The 21113-nt window shown below is 44.5% G+C and overlaps 1 protein-coding gene across 3 annotated transcripts in view; it reads left to right on the forward strand.

Annotated features, from left to right (window-relative positions):
- eif4h (eukaryotic translation initiation factor 4h) overlaps positions 1 to 13320 on the forward strand; it is a 106000-nt gene extending 92680 nt beyond the window's left edge. For 2 of the 3 annotated variants that reach the window (XM_085964200.1, XM_085964201.1), the window contains exons 5-6: positions 4229 to 4387; positions 12143 to 13320. In XM_085964200.1, coding sequence (XP_085820326.1) covers positions 4229 to 4387; positions 12143 to 12282 — 299 coding nt within the window. In that variant the 3' untranslated portion in view covers positions 12283 to 13320. The remainder of the gene's footprint in view (positions 1 to 4228; positions 4388 to 12142) is intronic. The other variant, XM_085964202.1, reaches the window with a different exon arrangement.
- Positions 13321 to 21113: the final 7793 nt, after the last annotated feature.

The following is a 21113-nucleotide window of genomic DNA, read 5'->3' on the forward strand; positions in this document are numbered from 1 at the left end:
CACAAAACAATAAGCATTTTTAACCAGAGTGTCTAGACACCACCTGTCAGTAACCCAATTTTAAATAACTGAAAATGACTTAAAAAAAACTATACAGAACCATTTGCTCGTTTATATTGGTGTACAATAGTCAGTTTCTTAGTAAGTTAAAATATATATATATTTAAAAGCTTTTAAAACCTGCCTATTAGCGTCCTGGCGCCTAAAAGAACCAGCTTAATTTTAGGAGCCTCCTCGAAGGCCCGCAAACGGGTGCAATTAGCGGAAACTTGCAACGGTGATTAATTCGATTTGGGGCCGTGGTCAGTTTTGCGGACGGATCCAGCTTTTTAATCTAGCGTAAAAGATAGCAGAAACTCAATTTGCGCTGAACGTATTTTTTGCTTAAAATTCCTCAATGTTTTGTGCCATTTTGGCCGATTTCAGGTGAACTGCTCTGAAATAAACAGCACAACCTAGCGGAAACTCCTGCCCATTGTGTGCATTTTAGGCACCTTACTTCAAAAGCTTGTGATTGATATCAAGGACAACACTAAAGGTTTTTACAAATATATTAAGAGCAAGAGGGTGGCTAAGAGTAACGTGGGCCCCTTATTGACAGACGCAGGTGATATTGTAATTGGAAATCAGGAAAAGGAAGACTTAGTAAATGGTTATTTTGTATCGGTCTTCACAGTAGAGGATGAGAATAAAATACCAGATACTGTACAAGGAAAACTATAAATATATCAAGGGGAGGAACTAACTAGATTCAGTATAAGTTAAACAAAAGTGGTGGTGGAGAAACTAATGAGATTAAAGATAGACAAATCTCAAGAACCCGATGGTTTCCTCCAAGGGTATTAAAAGAAGTAATTGAGGAAATTGTTGACGCATTCGTCATGATCTTCCAAAACTCTCTCGATTCAGAAATTGTCCCCTTGGATTGGAAAACTGCCAATGTCACTCCATTATTTGTGAAGGCTAGGAGAGATAAACTAGGAAATTATAGGCTTGTTAGATGTTCCTAGAATCTATGATTAGGGACAGAGTGACTGAGCATCTGGACAAATATGAGCTGATCAGAGAGAGCCATCGTGGATTTGTAAAGGGTAAGACCTATCTAACGAACCAGTTGAACTTTTTGAGGGGGTAACTAACATGGTAGGTAAGGGAGTGTCTATCGATGCTATTTATATATGGACTTCCAGAAGGCAATCGACAAGGTATGACATAAGAGACTGTTAACAAAAAAAGAGCACATGGAATTGGAGGCAACCTATTGGGATGGACAGGGAATTATTTAGGAGGCAGGAGACAGAGAGTAGGGATAATGGGTATGTACTCAAATTGGCAGAATGTAACTTAGTGGTGTCCCCCAGGGCTCTGTACTGGGGCTGCAGCTTTTCACAATATTTATGAATGACTTGGATGAAGGAATAGAGAGCCGTATATCTAAGGTTGCTGACAACACTAAGTTAGTTGGCACAGTAATAGTATAGATGGAAGCAGAAAGTTACAAAGGGACATTGATAGATTAAGTGAGTGCACAAAACTATGGCAGATGGAGTTCAATGTGGAAAAGTGTGACCTAAGAAAGATAGATCAGAATATTTTCTAAATGGCAAGAAGCTAGGAACTGAGGGGTTCAAGTACAGAAATCACTAAAAGCTAGTGGACAGGTACAAAAAATAATGAAAAATGCTGATGCCGTTATCATAAATGGGCTGGAAGTTATGTTACAGCTGTACAGAGCTCTGGTTAGACTCTATCTGGAGTAACTGTGTTCAGTTCTGGGCCCCGCACCTCAGGAAGGATATCCTGGCCTTGGCGGGGGAGCAGCGCAGATTCACCAGAACGGTACCGGGGCTAAAAGGGTTAAATTATGAGTAAAGGTTGCATAAACTAGGCTGAAGTCCCTTAAATATAGAATATTAAAGGGTGATCTAATTGACGTGTTTAAGATGATTAATGGATTCGATAGGGTAGATAGAGGGAAACTGTTTTCTCTGGTGGCGAGTCCAGAACAAGGGGGCATAACCTTAAAATTAGAGCTAGGCCGTTCAGGGGTGATGTCAGGAAGCACTTCTTAACACAAAGGGTGGTGGAAATCTGGAACTCTCTCCCCCAAAAAGCTGTTGAGGATAGAGGTCAATTAAAAATGTCAAAACTGAGATTGATCGATTTTTGTTAGGCAAGGGGATTAAGGGTTACAGAATCAAGGTGGGTTAATAGAGTTGAGATCTGCCATGATCTAACTGAATGGCGGAACAGGCCTGAGGGGAGGGGCTGAATGGGCTACCACTGTTCCTGTGTCCCTTCCTTTGTTCCTAAAATGACATTGACGTTGGACTGGCTGAAGAGGTTTGGATGCGCCCAACAACAGATGCTGTGTGGGCCGCCCACCCTGCCAGTCTGTGGTAGTCATGTATTGAAGAGTTGGGCTGTAATTCTAGAAGTTTGGCAAATGCATCCCCTGGATAATTCAGAAATTTACAACTGGTACAACCTGCTACATATCCCTGTTCAGTTTATTGTCCAATGAACACAACATAATACATAATACATATCATATAATCAGGCTGGGATCACTTACCTTATTCATTGATCTTAGGTCCAGATGGGACACTGTCTGAATCATGACATCAATAGAAGTATCTCTGTCCATTACTCTTTCCTTGTCCTTCTATTTGTCTGTCACTCAGTCCTATGTCTCTGTTATTATCCCCCTTTCTCTCTTTATTTCTTTCTGGTATTCTCACTCCCCGTGTCTCTCTTTCCCTCTTTGTGTTTCTCTGTTAGTCTTTCATCATACCCCTATTACTCTTCCCCTTTCTATCTCCTGTGTATATTTCTCTGTGTCTCTATTACTCGTCTTTCTCTGTTTCTCTTTGCTACTGTCTCCCTAATCCTTGATTACTCTCTGCCTTTCTCTTTTTCTTTCTCTTTCACTCTCTTCGTATCTCTCTCTCACTTTCTGTTACTCTGTGTGTGCCTCTCCCCTTTCTTCCTTGCTTTCTGTGCTTCTCTCTCTGATGCTCTCTCACTTCTGGTTTTCTCTCTGTTCTTCCAGCAGTTGCTCCCCACTGCTGCCTTATCCTCTGATTGTTCCTAACTCCACGCCCCATGAAAAGATGCTTCTCTTCCCAACCAGGCCCCTAAACAACTGACCTGTGTGCATAAAGTGTAAGATATTCTTCTGTTGTTTGTGCCCCTGATCGGTTCCATTCCCCAGGCTCCGGAGCAGCCGATCAGTTTGCTGTAAAGACATTCTTCCAGTTTCTGGGCCCTTGAATAGGTGATTGGTGTGCATAATGCATAAGACTGCCCCTGGCTCCCTTGGCTCTTGAATTGCTGGTCAGTGTGCATTTAGCATTTGGCAACAGGCCTGGCAGGCCGGGGATGGATGGAGGCCTCTGCCTCGGGAGTATTCTGCAACAGGATGTTCAGTATGGTGAACCCCGAGGACGTTAATGCCATTGACCAGGCACAGAGACATATGCTGGATCATTTTGAGAACACGAACGAGTGTTACTTAAGATAAACCAGAGCTACATAACACATACAGCTTGGCATTGGGATCCCCATCAATTCACGGGCCCCAGAAATACCAGGATTTGCTTGTGTGTTAACGAGGCCTGTGTTGATCCAGAGATAAGTATAGATATAGATGCTCAGCATGGTTACAGGTTTATTAGGACCATGGGAATGAAAACTGTAGAATATTACTGATAAGGATGGAACAGTGTAGGTTTTAGGGCCAGACCGATCTCCTAGTTTTTGTTTTGTTCTTACTTGGAGCCATTTGAAATTTTTTTCTTAGAACTTTAACTTGTGATTATGCAACTCTGTAAAAGATGGGGCAAGTCTGCAACACTATGAACTGTACATGGCCTTTTAAAAGGAGCAGGCTTGAGTCCGTAACACTGAACTGTACATGGCCTGTTGGAAGAAGCAGGCTTGAAGGGCTGAATGATGTTTTCTCATTTCACATGAAATGGGACTTTGGGAAAAGTATCACAGTGACAAGTTGTAATAATTGGGTTGAACTATTATGTTAAAATACTCATTACCTTTAACTAAGCTACTGACAATCACTGTCTCAGAACCTCTTGCGTTGAAGGGTCATATGCTGTATTGTGAGTCCTGCACCTCAGAACAGGTGACTGCTGCAGTGTTGCTGTTCAGGTCTTGTCTTAAAACCCTTTTGATTTGAGTGGTTTAACCCTTTGTTGGATTGTCTCATTAGCAGGTTTCAGAGATGAAGACAACAGTGACCGTTCAGTGGGTGGGTTTGGAGGAAACAGGGCCAGAGGTAGTCGCCCTGGAGACAGACGGGGAGGAGGAGGTCGCTTTAGAGATGGACTCCCTCATGGGTCTGCTATGGAGTTCAGAGAGGCAACAGAAGGTACCAAATTATTAAATTATTTGTGTTTGCTTATAATTGATGCCTTATTTTATATTTATGTTCAGTTTCATATTCACTTAGAATTCATTAGTATTGGGAATATGCTTGGCAGGTATGATTTTCAAACCATTGCTTAAATAACTGTTTTACTTCCCAAACACTGGTCTGGATCTTCTTCTGCAATGCCACCACCTCACGGCCCCGACACGATTTTCCTTCCCACCCCCCCACCCCACCCAACCTTGCCAGTTCCACCGCCAGCTCCCCCTCCCCTGCCCACTGCATGTAAGTGCCACTGGGTGTAAGCAGGGAAGAGCCTTATGAACTGTACATGGCCTGTTGGAAGAAGCAGGCTTGAGTCTCTGAGTTACCTTATCAAAATCATTCATAATTCTAAACACCTCACTCTGGCCTCCTTTTAACCTCTGTTCTAGTGAAAAGAGCCCAGTTTCTCCAGTCTCTCCTCATAACTAAAGCCTCTCATCCCTGGTATAAGCTTTGTGATTCCCCACAGCTTTGACATCCTCCCTGAAGTAGGGCACTCAGAAGTGGACACGAAAGGGTAACCGTTCAAAGCAGATGCTGGAAATCTGAAACAAAAACAGATAATGTTGGAAACACTCAACGGATCAGACAGCATCTGTGGAGAGAACAGATGAATTAATGTGTCATCGGAACAGGAAGAAATTACAGATGAACAGCTTTTAAAAAGGACCAGAACAAATTGAAGGGGGGAGCGAAAAACGACGCATGCTTTCGTGTACGGATGCACACGCATCCACCATAAAGCGCACACACACACACCCACCATGCACACACACACGCACACACTAGAGAAGAAATAGAATGACTGTGCCATCAGCCGTCAAAGCCCTAAGCTCTGGAAGTCCCTCCTTAAACCGCTCCCCCTCTCTCTCCTTCTTTAAGATGCTCCTTAAAACCACAGAACAAAATTAAACACTTAAACATTTCATTAGTTTAAAGCACTGTCTACTGCCCTAGCTATTCGATTCGCCAGGACACTGGCGTTTCATTTGGGAATTTGGAAAGAGTGGGAATTTGGAGAAGAGGGAGAATTTTTGCCTCCACTACTTGTAATGCTTTTTGTTACAGGTAGATATTTAATTTCATTACCCATAACTTAATCTAGATCAATTAAGAAGTCAAGAAACTAAACTGTAAACTATGTTACTTAAATACAAATTTAATTAAATATAATTAAACAGAACAAGGTAATTTAGGGATGGCAGTGCAGGTGGTGTACCTCAACCGCAGCATGTGGGAGTGTGTGGAGAGCACTGTGATCCCGGACAATCACGTTTGCAGTAAGTGCCTGCATCTTGAGGAACTTCAGCTCAGAGTTGTTGAGCTGGAGTCTGAGGTGCAAACATTGCGGGGCATCAGGGATGGGGAGAGTTACCTGGACACTTTGATCCAGGAGGCAGTCACACCCCTTAGGTTAGGTAGTTGTACAGGTCTGGTTAGTGGTCAGGGACAGCAGGGTGTGACTGCAACTCAGGCAAGTAAGGGGACCCCAGGTGAAGTGCTGGAGGAGCCTCGGCATTTGTCCTTATCCAACAGGTATGAGGTTCTTGTTGACTGTGTGGATGAGGGAAAAGCCTGCAGGATGGATGAGCAAGCTGGCCATGGTACCATGGTGCAGGAGGCCATTCAAGTGGGGAGAGCGAAAGGGAATGTAGTTGTGGTAGGGGACAGTATAGTCAGAGGGATAGATACTGCTCTCTGCAGCCGCGACCAGGAGTTCCGAAGGTTGTGTTGCCTGCCCAGTGCCCTCGTGGCTGGAGAAGAACCTGGATTGGAAAGGGGAGGATCCAGTTGTCGTAGTCCACGTAGGATCCAACGACATAGGTAGAACTAGGAATGAGGTTCTGCTGAGAAAGTTTGAGGTGTTGGGATCCAAATTAAAAAGCAGAACCTCAAAAGTATTAATCTCTGGATTGTTACCTGAGCCACGTGCCAATTGGCATAGGGATAAGCCGATTAGAAGGTTCAATGCGTGGCTCAAAGAGTGATGTGGGAGGCTGGGGCTTTGCTTCATGGGGCACTGGCACCAGCACTGGGGAAAGCTGTTCCGTTGGGACAGGTTCCACTTAAACTGGGCTGGAACCAGTGTGCTGGCGAATCGAATAACTAGGGCAGTAGGCAGGGCTTTAAACTAATGAAGAGGGGGTGCAGGAGGATTCAGGAAAGAGTAAATTTAAAAGCAGCAAGAGAAATGTCAAAGCTCTAGAGCAGAGCAGAGTTTTGGGTAAAAATAAGCAGAGTGGGTCAGGAAGGGACAGAGGGAGTAACAAAGGTAATAGGGCATCAGTGACTAAGGTGACATCAGGGAAAAATAGAAAAAAGTTAAAGCTAAAGGCACTGTATCTGAACACGCAAAGCATTTGCAACAAAATAGACGAATTAATAGCGGAGATAGAAATGAATAGGTTTGATCTAATAGCCATTACGGAGACATGGTTGTAAAGTGACCAAGGTTGGGAACTAAATATTCTGGGATACTTAATTTTTATAAGAGATAAACAAAATGGAAAAGGAGGAGGGGTAGCCCTGATAATAAAGGATGGGATAAAGACAGTAGAGAGAAAGGATCTTAGCTCCGAAAATCAAGATGTAGAATCAGTTTGGGTGGAGCTAAGGAACAACAAGGGGCAGAAAACATTGGTGGGAGTTGTTTATAGGCCCCCAAACAGTAGTTGTAATGTAGGGCAGAGTATAAATCAGGAAATTAGAGGCGCAGGTAACAAGGGTAATACAGTAATCATAGGGGACTTTAATCTACATATAGACTGGGCAAACCAAATTTGCAGTAATAGTGTGGAGGACGAATTCATGGAATGTATACAAGATAGTTTTCTAGATCAGCATGTTGAGGAACCAACTAGGGAACAGGTTATTTTAGATCTAGTATTGTGCAATGAGAAAGGGTTAATTAATAACCTTGTAGTAAAGGGGTCCTTAGGGAAGAGTGACCATAATATGACAGAATTTTATATTAAGTTTGAAAGTGATTTAGTTAAATCCGAAACTAGGGTCTTAAATCTAAACAAAGCAAACTACGTAGGTATGAGGGGCAAGTTGGCTAATGTGGATTGGGAAACTACATTAAAAGGTATGATGATAGAGAAACAATGGCTAGCATTTAAATAATTAAAACCCCACAGGAAAAGTGGTCCAACCGTGGCTAACAAGAGAAGTTAAAGATAGCATTAGATCAAAGGAAAAGGCTTATAATGTTGCCAAAAAGAGCAGTAAGCCTGAGGATTGGGAGGATTTAAGAATTCAGCAAAGGCGAACCAAGAAAAGGAAACTAGAATATGAGAGTAAACTAGCGAAAGACATAAAAACAGACTGTAAAAGATTCTATAGGTATGTAAAAAGGAAAAGATCAGCAAAAGTAAATGTGGGTCCCTTACAGGCAGAGACAGGAGAAATTATAATGGGGAATAAGGAAATGGCAGAGAAATTAAACAACTACTTTCTGTCTGTCTTCACGGAAGAAGATGCAAAAAACCTCCCGGAAATAGCGGAGAACCAAGGGTCTAACGAGAATGAGGAACTGAAAGAAATTAGTATTAGTAAAAAAATGTTTTGGAGAAATTAATGGGACTGAAAGCCGATAAATCCCCAGGACCTGAGGGCCTACATCCTAGGGTTCTGAAAGAGCTGGCTATAGAGATAGTGGATACATTGGTTGTAATCTTCCAAAATTCCATTGATCCTAGAACGGGTCCCGCGGATTGAAAGGTAGCAAATGTAACCCCACTATTTAAGAAAGGAGGAAGAGAGAAAACGGGGAATTACAGACTAGTTAGCCTGACATCAGGAGTAGGATAAATGCTAGAATCTATCATTAAGGATGTGGTAACAGGGCACTTAGAAAATAATAATAGGATTGGGTAGAGTGGACTTTCAAAAGGCTTTCGATAAGGTCCCGCATAAGAGATTAGCGTGTAAAGTTAAGGCACATGGGATTGGGGGCAAGGTATTGACTTGGATAGAGAACTGGTTGGCAGACAGAAAGCAAAGAGTTGGAATAAACGGGTCTTTTTCCGAGTGGCAGGCAGTGACTAGTGGGGTACTGCAGAGATCGGTCCTTGGGCCCCAGCTATTCACAATATATATATTAATGATCTGGACAAGGGAACTAGATGTAATATCTCCAAGTTTGCAGACAACACAAAGCTGGGTGAGCGTGTGTGCTGTGAGGAGGATGCCAAGGATGATTGGGCAGAAGCATGGCAGATGCAATATAACGTGGATAAATGCGAGGTTATCCACTTTGGTGTCAAAAACATTATCTGAATGGCAATAGATTGGGAGAAGGGGAAGTGCAACGAGACCTAGGTGTCCTTGTGCACCAGTCGCTGAAGGTAAGCATGCAGGTGCAGCAGGCGGTTAAGAAGGCAAATGGTATGTTGGCCTTCGTAGCGATAGGATTTGAGTACAGGAACAAGGATGTCTTGCTGCAGTTGTACAGGACCTTGGTGAGACCACATCTTGAGTATTGTGTGCAGTTTTGGTCGCCTTATCTGAGGAAGGATGTTCTTGCCATGGAGGGAGTTCAGCGAAGATTCACCAGGCTGATACCTGGGATGGCAGGAATGACGTATGAGGAGAGATTGGGTCGATTGGGTTTATACTCGCTGGAGTTTAGAAGAATGAGAGGGGATCTCATTGAAACTTATAAAATTCTGACAGGACTGGACAGACTATATGCAGGAAGGATGTTCCCAATGGTCGGGGAGTCCAGAACCAGGGGTCATAGTCTAAGGATAAGGGGTAAGCCATTTAGGACAGAGATGAGGAGGAATTTCTTCACCCAGAGAGTGGTGAACCTGTGGAATTCTCTACCACAGAAGGCAGTAGAGGCCAATTCATTAAATATATTCAAGAAGGAGTTGGATATATTTCTTAAGACTAAAGGGATCAAGGGATATGGAGAGAAGGCAGGAGCAGGGTACTGAATTTGGATGATCAGCCATGATCTCATTGAATGGCGGAGCAGGCTCGAGGGGCCGAATGGCCTACTCCTGCTCCTATCTTCTATGTTTAAGTTTTAATGAGATCCTCTCTCATTCTTCTAAACTCCAGCAAGTATAAGCCCAATCGACCCAATCTCTTCTCATATGTCATTCCTGCCATCCCAGGTATCAGTCTGGTGAATCTTCGCTGCACTCCCTCCATGGCAAGAACATTCTTCCTCAAATAGGGCTACCAAAACTGCACACAATACGTCTCACCATTCACTGGAACTCACTAAGACACTTTCAAAGGTGCACACAAATCTGTCCAAGAGGCAAAGTGGTGACAATAAGGATTTCAATGTTTGACAGCACATTAACAGAAGGTTTACACAAACTTTGGCTAAAACGCCCAAGTGCCTACCCTTGTGTGTTGTTAGTTGGTATGATTGGACTAGGATGAGGGTGAGTGTGAGGGGTAGCTAGTGAGATGGGGAAGTGATAATGTAGATAGAGAGGGATGGGTGGAGGTGCAAGGTAAGTTGGTGTGAGTAAGGATGTGCAGGAGTAGGGTAAGGAAGGCAGAGTGATGGGGATGTAATGAGTGGCACAGCAGGATGTGGTTGAGTGTGGCTTTGCAGTAACATTTCGTGATCTTTGAGATCATTGAAATTTTTGCGCCTCTGCAGCCTGGTCCTCCTGATGACATCCCTGCTTGTGTCCTCCTGTGCAATGTGCAACCAGGCTGCGTTGGTGTCCTGGGGAGGTCTCTTCCGCCCATGGGGAGGTCTCTTCCGCCCATTGGAAGGGAAGAGAACCTTCCTGCGTGCTGTGACTCCGTCCATAAGCATATGGAGGGAGTCATGGAAGAGCCTGGGTGCAGCCGTGCACCTCTGTGCTGTGCTTGTCAGTGTTTGCAGCCCCTCAATGCTGTAGAACACTGACAGAACAACGGTCAAAATGAATGTAGCCATGGTCCCTTTAAGGAAACCAGCTGATGACGCATCATCAGACCCGCTTCCTGTTAATTGGCTGGGAATCTCGCTGGGCAATCAGGGCAAAATCAGTTGGAGGAGGCGGGATGAAGACGGGTGCGGAGCTTGAGGCTGCTGTCTACTCCGGCCGCACCAGAATCGCCACAGCTGCCGAAATCGCGGCCTAAGTTTTTCTGCTCTTTACTCCATTTAACGTTTTGCCATAAAGTCTGTGGGGGTGAAATTGTGTGCCTTTGCACTAACGGGGCGCAAATGGCTTTGCGACCAGGCACAGCACTGACATCGACTCCCGCCATATTTAGCGGGAGGTTTGCAGCGGCGTTGCGCCTTGATCTCTTTGCCTGGAAATCGTGACGTCATCGCTGTGTGCATTGTTCCAGTAGCGCCTCGGACCCAAAATTGACTTCCGCCCCCTGCAGTACCGCTGGTCAAAAACACTGACATTGCAGGAGGCATGCATCGGGCGAGTGGCCCCTTCAGGGCGATTATCAAAGGCGAGGTGGCTGAAGTAAGTTTTAAAAAAAATTACCTTTCCTGTTCTAGATTTTTTTGAAGGTTACTGCCCGCGATCGATCAGCACTCTGCTTGAGTGCCGAGCTGATCGCGCGGGATCACGGCTGCCTTGGTGGTCCAGGTAGGTACTTTTTAAATTGCAGAGCCTGCAGTGATGGCCCTTTCCTTTAAGGGAGGGAAGGAGCTTTTGAATGCGGCAGCGCTGCACGGCCTAGTGTGCGGTGCTGCTAAAGTCCCCGTCCCGCTCTCCAATGTTCGCGCCCTAAGAAGGAAGTGGAGAGCTTGATTTAGCGCGCCACTTCCTTCTTGGGGCGCTAAAACTCAATTTTGCGGTCGCCGGCACTAATTACCACTGGGTGCTAAAGTTAGCACCCAGGCGATGTTAGTACCCCAAAATGGTCGATACCAAATTTTTACTCCTGTATTTCCTCTCCTTATTCTTTATCCCAAAATCTATCGCCCGGTATGACTTTTCATTAAGTCCCATCTGACATTTACCTGTCCACTAACCTACTAATCTATAGGAAACGTTGTTATATCCGGCACCAACGGGACCGAGCTGTTGCCGATCGATCAAAACTGCCGGACATACAAAGTTAATGTTGAAGCATACGGAGGTTTTCATCTCCGTATCTGACAACAAACACTGTTGCTTAGCAACAGCTTGTAAACAGTCGGCCCACACCTTGGAAGCGTCTCTGTAGCTTAGCAACAGCTTCAGAGAGACTTTCCAGAGCCCAACTGTTGAAAACAAAGCCACGAGAAGAAGAAAAAACGAACAAAACGGCTCCTGATTTCTGCCGGTAGATCGAGGTTTCCAGACATACAACCTCCGGATAAACCAAAGTTTCCTGTAGTAACTTCTAGTCCGAAGTCACTTACAATCCTCTTCACCATTAATGTTTAATTTTCCAGGTAGGGCACATTATTCAAAGTGCGCCCCAGAATACAAGTTTTTAAAGCCAGCTCAAAATTCCTAAAGCAAGTGGACAACGCTACCACTATTATCTCCCACCATCTGCTTGAAAAGAAAAGGAATAGAGTATAGATGTCACTCGCAGCTGGTAGTATTGTTTCCATTTAGTACTCTGCTGATGTGTCTCTCAGCTGACACAAGTGGGTAAACTGTTGATGTTTATTTTGCAAATGTGGCGCAATAATTTCCTCCCACCAAGTTTCTAAGCAATCCCATCAGTTTGCAATTCGCATTTTGTACCCTGTATTGAACAAAGTTAGTTTTCTTTTTGTCTTGTGTCTTTCAGAGGAGAGGGCGCAGAGACCCAGACTGCAACTTAAACCTCGCACAGTCGCAGCCCCCCTTAACCAGGTAGCCAATCCAAACTCAGCCATATTCGGTGGAGCCAAGCCTCGGGAGGAAAAGTCTGGACAGGAGGAGCCCTAGCCTGGCTGGACTTCATGGAAAGTAGGCACGGCACGTTCCATTCCAACCACTCGACAGATTTCCTTTTGTCTTCTTCCAATTCTCCACACAGCTCTGAATGCATGTTGGTCGTTTACAGTGGGGTTTTTTTTAGAACACTCCAGCTTATCCGTATTTTAGTGCCTGCCTGGCACCGTCTTTTTGCTTTGAACAGTTTGCTTTCTGCCAGTGGTAGCTGCTCCATGTAAAAAAAGAGTCTTAAATGGATTTTCTAATGGTACTTGTGAATATTGCTGTTCTGAGTTTCTCAGAAACACAGACATGGCTGCTTCACTAGAACCTGATGTTTTATCAATATCCCTCTCACCAAAAACAGTTGTTCAACCTGCATGCAATTTCTTAGATCTATATAGTTGTACATACATGTATGTGTGTGTATATATATTTATATATATATGTGTGTATAAATATATTATACGCACACACACATATATATAATATATATAGATCTGAGAACACTGCATGCCTTGGAGAGAGAATGTTTGAACTACACTGAAGACTCTGCAGCCATTGGTCAGGCAGATAAACATTCAGGAAGACATGGTGCATCTTGTACGTTCAAACAACGAGCAGCACGACCAGCTTCTCTCTTTCGGTGACCAGTTCCCGTTGAAGGCACCCACCAATTTTTCAACGCCTTGTGCTGTGGTTCTTTTCCATAGGAGTTCCAAACAATTGACAAACAAAAAGAGTCCTTTTTACCAGACTGTGTGGCCTGCTGTTGTTCTGTAAGTAAACACCATTTCTCTCTCAGTCCAGAAGGATACGCATCCAACAGATCGCATTTCGACTAGGATCTTCGGAACATCAGAGTTTTTAAGCTTCATTGAACGTGGAAAACTTGTGTTTTTTAGACCATCCTAGATAATTGATGTCCCACATTTAGCCTCACTTTCAGTATAAAAATGCCCAACATTTTACAAATTCTACTTCATAATATATAAAATAAATTTGATATTTTGTGAATGATCTTTTAAATAAAAGAAAAATCTTCAATAACCCTGTCTGCTAATGGGTTCCCTATTTATCATTACATGTAATTGTAGTTGCTGAGTGAGATTGCGTCTGTGATTTTCCTGCAGGAGAAATTTCCCAGTCTTGGGTCTTCCATCAGTGTACGGGAGAGAAGGAGGCATTGGCGCAGGCTAGGCATGAAGGAGACATCCATGGTGGAGTTAACTTCGGCCATGCTCTCATACACCTGGATTGCACTGTGCCAGCAGCAGCAACATTGGGAGTAGGTCACCTGCTACCCCTATCAGCCAGGGCAAATGAAGGGGAAAGCAAGAATAGCAAAATATATTTGTAATTGTGAGAGACAAGTAGAGGAGACCGCATCATGAGCAGCGAATACAGTATACTAAACTGCAAGAAGTACAAGTAAATCGCTGCTTCACCTGGAAGGAGTGTTTGGGGCCCTGGACAGTGGGAAGGAATGAGGTGAAAGGGCAGGTGTTGCATCACCTGCGCTTGCATGGGAAGGTGAGAAGGGGAGCGGGTGTTGGAAGAGTGGGTCAGGGTATCGCGGAGGGAATGGTCCCTTCAGAATGCTGAAAGGGGAGGGGAGGAGGTGATGTGTTTGGTGGTGGGATCATGCTCGAGGTGACGGAAATGGTGGAAGACGATTCGTTGAATGTGGAGGTTGGTGGGGTGAAAGGGGAACCCTACTGTGGTTCTGGGAGGGAGGTGAAGGTGTGAGAGCAGAAGTGTGGAAAATGGGACGGACACGGTCGAGGGCCCCGTCCACCACAGTAGAGGGGAATCCTCGGTTGAGGAAAAAGGAAGACATATCGGAAGCACTGGTATGGAAGATGGCATCGTCAAAACAGATGCGACGAAGTTGGAGAAACTGGGAGAATGGAATAGAGTCCTTATAGGAATCGGGGTGGAAGGAAGTGTAATCAAAGTAGCTGTGGGAGTCAGTGGGCTTATAGTGGATATTGGTCGATAGCCTATCCCCAGAAATGGAGATAGAGAAGTCAAGGAAGGGAAGGGAAGAGTTGGAGATGGACCATGTGAAGGCGAGGGAGGGGTGGAAATTTGAAGCAAAGTTGAGAAAATTTTCCAGATTGGGGCATTGATACCCAGGTGGATATATTCTTTTAATTAATATATTTTCTATAGAATTTCTTCAAGCCTTGCAAAACTCCTATAAGAAAATATGATCGTTTAATATATTACTTGCCTCCAATGTGTATTTTGGCCATTGCACTTTGATGTCATACTGTGGAACTCATGCAAATTTCTGTCTTTTGGCTGAAATTTTGTATTCATAAAACAGCGACAAATCACAAGTGAACAAGCACAGAACAAACTAATCAACATGTAGCAGACAGCAATGAAAACTACCAATCAATAATTTCAAAAAATTCCCATCAAAAAACAATAACCAGCAGCAGGCAGGAGAAGAAGGTAAACCAATGAGATTGCTCTAAATATTTTTTGAAAATACTTTCTGCTGTCATCTCATTGGGCTAATTACTGGAAATAAGGTTTGTAACATAATAAAGACAAAAAAGTTGCAAAATCTATATGAAATTCATTAAACAATAGCATTTTCTGTCTTTAAAATGTCTCCATCAACATTTTCCATTGGAGGCCTATTCCCCTCTAAAGCCTGAGGCTTGAGTTCATGGGCCTATTACTGTCAGATGAGAGACACACCAAGGTAACAGATTATAACACCCAGCATGCAGCCACATCTACAACTCTGAGAAAACTTTTATGATTGACCATTCACAGAGAATTTCCACCACTTCCTTAACTCCTGTGATAACCAAAGATGATAACTCCACCTCTCCAGAAAACCATTTTTAAGCGCAGTGAAAGTAACCAGATTTTTTTTTGCATAAAACATCAAAACAGTAAAGCACCAACTCTTCAATTTTTTCTACGGCAACTTTGCTGAAAAAAATACAAATTACTTTATGCAACGATGTTTATTAGCAGTATGTTACATGTGTGACAAGTGAATCTTTGCACGTTGAAATTTCCCACTGTTTAATCTTTATAATTTCTAATTTATTCTAAATGGTTTGAGCAGCAGTATTTCTTTTACCTCAGAACTGCGAGCCAGCTAAATAATAATATTAACAGTGAACATTCTGTAAGGGCTGTGCCGTTATTCAAGTTTGGAAAGAGGATCTGAGTAGGATGTGTTTAAATAAAATGTACACATATTTATTTTAGCAGATCCTTTTAATAACACTAAGTACTGTAGCTCAGATATGTGGTAGAAAAGTGTAAGGTCCGTAGACTTGACATCAATTTCTTGGTTGCAAATAACCTTTATTTAACCCATCAAAACTCACTATCGTTGAGGAAATTACTGTGGAGGTTTGCACCCCTAACCTACCACTCAGTGCCCCCCTTTTCAATACCTGATCACAGACCTCCACCAATACCACTTGCACCAAAACGCTAGGAGCTGCAAAACATGAGCCTGGAAATTAGGCACTTTTTATCTCTCTCTTCCCTCTGGGCAGGCTCACTTTGCTTCTTACTCCCAACTGCTTAATTTTCAGCATGTTTGCTGGTATTTGAACCCTTTACTAGGGTTGCTACTAATCCAGTTTTGATCCTGTCCAGTGATGATTGAAAACCAGGGGGCGAAACTCGTCGAGCCTGAAATTCCGATTTTTAAAGTTGGTATAAAATTAGGGTAGGGGACTGGAATTTGGGGCGTGAGTCAGATATACAGGAATTAGACCCATTTTAAAATAAACGGCAAGTTCCAATGGAATTGGCTGTTGACAGACGAAGCACCCACCGCAAAGTAGTAGGTATCTGCAAGTGACAGGATAACGAGGGCCAAAGAGAAAGACTTACATTTATATAGCGCCTTTCACAACCTCAAGACGTCCCAAAGTGCTTTACAGCCAATGAAGTACTTTTTTTTTTGAAGTGTAGTCACTGTTGTAATGTAGGAAACGCGGCAGCAAACAACGTGATAATGTCCAGATTATGGGCCAGAAATTCCAGGCCAGAAGCGTGAGTGCGCTCGGGGTACTCACGCTTCTGGCCGTTGGAAATGCCGGCGTTCAGCAGGAATAGCGCATGCGGGGAACGCCGGCATTTCCAGACCTCGAGCGCGTGCGACTGCACAGGCAGCGCTTGCGCAGTGAACTTCGTGGATTTCATTCATGAAATCCGTGAGGGTAAGTCCTCAGAACTTACACTGAAAAAAAGCAAGTGTAAAGTGGTTCATTGGCTGCGGAGGAAGATATATTTTATCGTGGAGCTTTTGAAATGCAATATTTTTGTTTGGGAAAGGGAGGGAAGTTATTTTAAGAAATTTTAAGTAAGTTTTAAAGTTAAATTTTTTTTTTCTTTAAAGGGTTTTCAGAACGGTAGGTAGAAGGAGCAATTGTGGCTGTGTGAATGGAATGTGAGAATGAGTTATGTATGTATGTCCACATATATTCCTTTACGTATATGTATGTATGTTTTATATTCCTTTACTATGAATGTATGTTTTTAATTATGATTTTCCAATAAGTTACTTTCTCTGAAAGTCATAATTAAATAATACATTCATACACATAAGTAAAGGAATATATACATAACATGCAAAGGAATATATACAGACATACATACTTTCAGAAGCTCCACGATAAGAAATATCTTCCTCCGCAGCCTCTGTAGCAACTGTACCCATGCTTTTTTCATGTGTAAGTTGTAATGACTGGACCTCACTGAAAGCATTAATGAAAGCGGCGAATTATACTGCGCACGCGCTGCATGTGCAGTCGCACGCATTCTGCCTCTGAACCCCTTCGTTCAGAGGACAGGAAATGCCGGTTTTCCCCACATGCACTGTGCATGCTGAAAACCGGCATTTCATCCGGCCAGATGCGTAAGTACCCCGACCGTACTAGCGCATTTGGAAGGGAATTATTGGGCCAACATTTTACATGTCAATAAAATAAAAAATTTAACACTTGCACCACTTGCCCCCTCGCACCTGCGACTGAGGGTCCAAGGAGGTGCATTGCGCAAGAGGTCATCATCGGACGTATCCTCACACTGTTCCCTTTGGGGAACTGTATGAAGTGGTGGAAGGATTTATGGCCGTGATTAACGCTCATTCCGTGACCGTAACCATCTTTGAACCAGCCATTAGGGTGGTTAGTCCTATGGCGGGAGGGTTTTACGGGCTCCCACAACCCATCTGAGGGGGGGGGGGCGGCCACCAACACCCACGGATGCAAGTATCCCGCTGGATGTCCACCCAGAATTTAAAGTTGGAGCTCCGACTCCACTTGCCGGGACTGTCTGGAGTGGGGTTCAAAACCCTACTCCTTCTGGCCCAGCGGCGGGGATGCTTACTGCTACGCAAAAGGCCCACTCCGCACAAAAGGTGACACCCATACGTTTCCTGCGCCTTTTCCCTCCCCGTGACTGGAGCCCTATGCTGCCATTTCACGTTGCTAATCGGATTGGGCCTTTGTCATAGCGGTAGGATCCCTGCCGCTGGGCCAGATCAGGGTAGGGTTTCGAACCCCGCTCCAGACAGTCCCGGCAAGTGGAGTCGGAGCTCCGGCTCTAAATTCTGGGTTGACATCCAGCGGGATATTTGCGTCCATGGGTGTGGGCGGCCCCCCCTCCTTGTATAGCTTGTGGGAGCCCGTAAAACCCTCCCGCCATAGGACTAACCGCCCTAATGGCTGGTTCAAAGATGGTTACGGTCACGGAATGAGCGTTAATCACGGCCATAAATCCTTCCACCACTTCATACAGTTCCCCAAAGGGAACAGTGTGAAGACACGTATGACGACGACATTGCTAAATAAATAAATGGAATTTAAAAAATTCTTTTAGGGCTTTTAAAAGTCTTTAAATTGCTTTAATTCTCTTTAAAACTACTTCAGATTACTCAAAATAATGTAAACATTTAAAAAAGTTTATAAAAGTTACCAAAATCTTCAAAAAACTTCCAAAAACCTATTTAAACTGCTGCTTTGCATGTAAAAAAGCAAAGCAGCTTGACAGAAACATTGGGGGCGTGTCCAGTGAAACTGAGACCTCAAGGGGCGTGTCTCACTTACACTGCACGCTCCTGGGTCCGCGCTGGCTGCGCTCCTGGGCGGCGTGACGTCATACGCTGCCCGGGATTCTTGCTTCAGTTTCTGGAAGTGCAGGCGTCCCTGGAGCTGATCGGCAGGAGCGCGGGGTAAGTGCAAATACGGGGCTTGCACGCGCTGCAAGCCCCGTTCTGGAATTTCTGGCCCAATCTGTTTTAGAGATGTTGGCTGAGGGATAACTATCGGCCAGGACACCGGGGAAAACTCCCCTGCTCTTCTTTGAAATAGTGCCATGGGATCTTTTACGTCCACCTGAGAGAGCAGACGGGGCCTCGGCTTAACGTCTCAACCTTCCAACACTTACACCAGAACTGCACCTGACTTAAGTTCAGTCTGTAGAAAAGAGGGGTGGGCTATCTGCGCGCTTTGTCAAACCAGGAAGTGGTTGAGGTCACAAGCGTTGAAGCTCCAGCAACTTTGTCTGAGACATCAGTTTTGACTGAAACGATTACAAAAATCTGTCCTCAGCCGTGCTACCAAGAAAGGATTCCTGCAGGCTGACTTTCAGCTGTTTCAAGCAGGGAAATCTTTTGCAACCCACCCTTCTGTCTTAGAGCCCTCATCATGGGGTCATTATTATACCCTTATAATGGAGGCAGAACAGGAGCAGGGGAAAGAGGAAATGCCAAAAGGCACGCAGGATAAGGCTACATGAAGGAGAAGACCAACTTTCACCAGAGTCTACAGACCATGCTGCTCTATCAATAATGTCTCAGAATAATGTCTCAGGGCAGCACGGTGGCATAGTGGTTAGCACTGTTGCCTCACAGCGCCAGGGACCCGGGTTCGAATCCGGCCTCGGGTGACTGTCTGTGTGGAGTTTGCACATTCTCCCCGTGTTTGCGTGGGTTTTCTCCGGGTGCTCCGGTTTCCTCCCACAGTCCAAAGATGTGCGGGTTAGGTTGATTGGCTATGATAAAAATTGACCCTTAGTGTTAGGGGGATTAAATACGTGGGGTTACGGGGGTAGGGTGGGCTAGTGCGGATAAGTGGGAGGTGAGGGTGTGTTTTTTGCTCTGTTTTATTCCCCACTCCCAGGCTTAGACAGCACTGCGGAGGCGGAGCAGCGAGACAAGTCAACCAAACAGGCTCCACAGACAGTATTCAAGGAGGAGGTTGGTGATCAGCTGGTTGGTTGGTTTTCTTCCTTCTCTTCTCTTTCATACCTTTAAGTTGGTAAACATAGAAACATAGAGATAGGAACAGGAGTAGGCCATTCGGCCCTTCGAGCCTGCTCCGCCATTCAATGAGATCATGGCTGATCTTCGTCTGAGATCATAGCTGATCTTACCAGTTCAGTACCCCGTCCCCGCCTTTTCTCCGTAACCCTTAATCCCCTTAGCCTTCAGAAATATATCCAATTCTCTCTTGAAAATATTTATTGAATTAGCCTTCACAGCCCTCTGTGGCAGGGAATTTCACAGGCTCACCACTCTTTGAGTGAAGAAATTCTTCCTCATCTCTGTTTTAAATGATTTGCCCGCTATTTTTAGACTGTGGCCCCTGGTTCTGTGCTCCCCTGCCATTGGAAACATTCTCTCTGAATTCAGCCTGTCCAGGCCTGCCATAATTTTATATGTTTCGATGAGATCCCCTCTCAATCTTCTAAACTCCAGTGAGTACAAGCCCAAACTATTCAATCTCTCCTCGTAGGTCATTCCCGCCATTCCAGGTATCAGCCTGGTGAATCGCCGCTGCACTCTTTCCATGGCAAGAACATCCTTCCGCAGATGGGGCGACCAAAACTGTACACAATACTCCAGATGCGGTCTCACCAGCACCTTGTACAGCTGTAGTAAGGTATCCCTATTCCTATACTCGAACCCCCTTGATATGAAGGCCAACATACCATTTGCCTTCTTAATCGCCTGTTGCACCTGCATGCTCTCCTTCAGTGACTGGTGCACAAGAACACCCAGGTCCCTCTGCACTTCCCCATCTCCCAATCTATTGCCATTTAGATAATAATCCACCCTCCTGTTTTTACCCCCAAAGTGGATAACCTCGCATTTATCCACATTATAGTGCATCTGCCACGTATCCGCCCATTCCCCCAACCTGTCCAAATCGCACTGTAGCCTCCTGACATCCTCATCAGAGCCCACCCCTCCTCCTAGTTTAGTGTCGTCAGCGAATTTGGAAATATTGCATCCAATTCCCTGATCCAGATCATTTATATATATTGTGAACAGCTGGGGTCCCAGGACAGATCCTTGCGGCACCCCGCTGGTCACTGCCTGCCACTCCGAAAACGAGCCGTTTATTCCAACTCTCTGTTTTCTATCCGCCAGCCAGTTCTCTATCCACGTTAATACTTTGCCCCCAATCCCATGAGCCTTAATTTTGCATGATAATCTTTTGTGTGGAACCTTATCGAAGGCTTTCTGGAAGTCAAGGTACACCACATCCACTGGCTCTCCCCCATCTATTTTACCAGTTACTTCCTCAAAAAATTCCAGCAGGTTAGTCAAACACGATTTACCCTTTGTAAATCCATGTTGACTGTCCGATCCTTTCCCCATTTGTCAAGTGCTCCGCTATTTTATCCTTAATAATGGACTCTAGCATTTTGCCCACAACCGATGTAAGGCTTACTGGTCTATAATTCCCTGCTTTCTCTCTACCCCCCTTTTTAAATATTGGGGTAACATTAGCTACCCTCCAATCCACGGGTACTGTTCCCGAGTCAATGGAGTTCCGGAAGATGAT

Source organism: Somniosus microcephalus, chromosome 22 (genome assembly GCF_052327205.1).
Source record: "Somniosus microcephalus isolate GS21.2 chromosome 22, FLI_Smic_1.0, whole genome shotgun sequence".
NCBI classification, from domain to species: domain Eukaryota; kingdom Metazoa; phylum Chordata; class Chondrichthyes; order Squaliformes; family Somniosidae; genus Somniosus; species Somniosus microcephalus.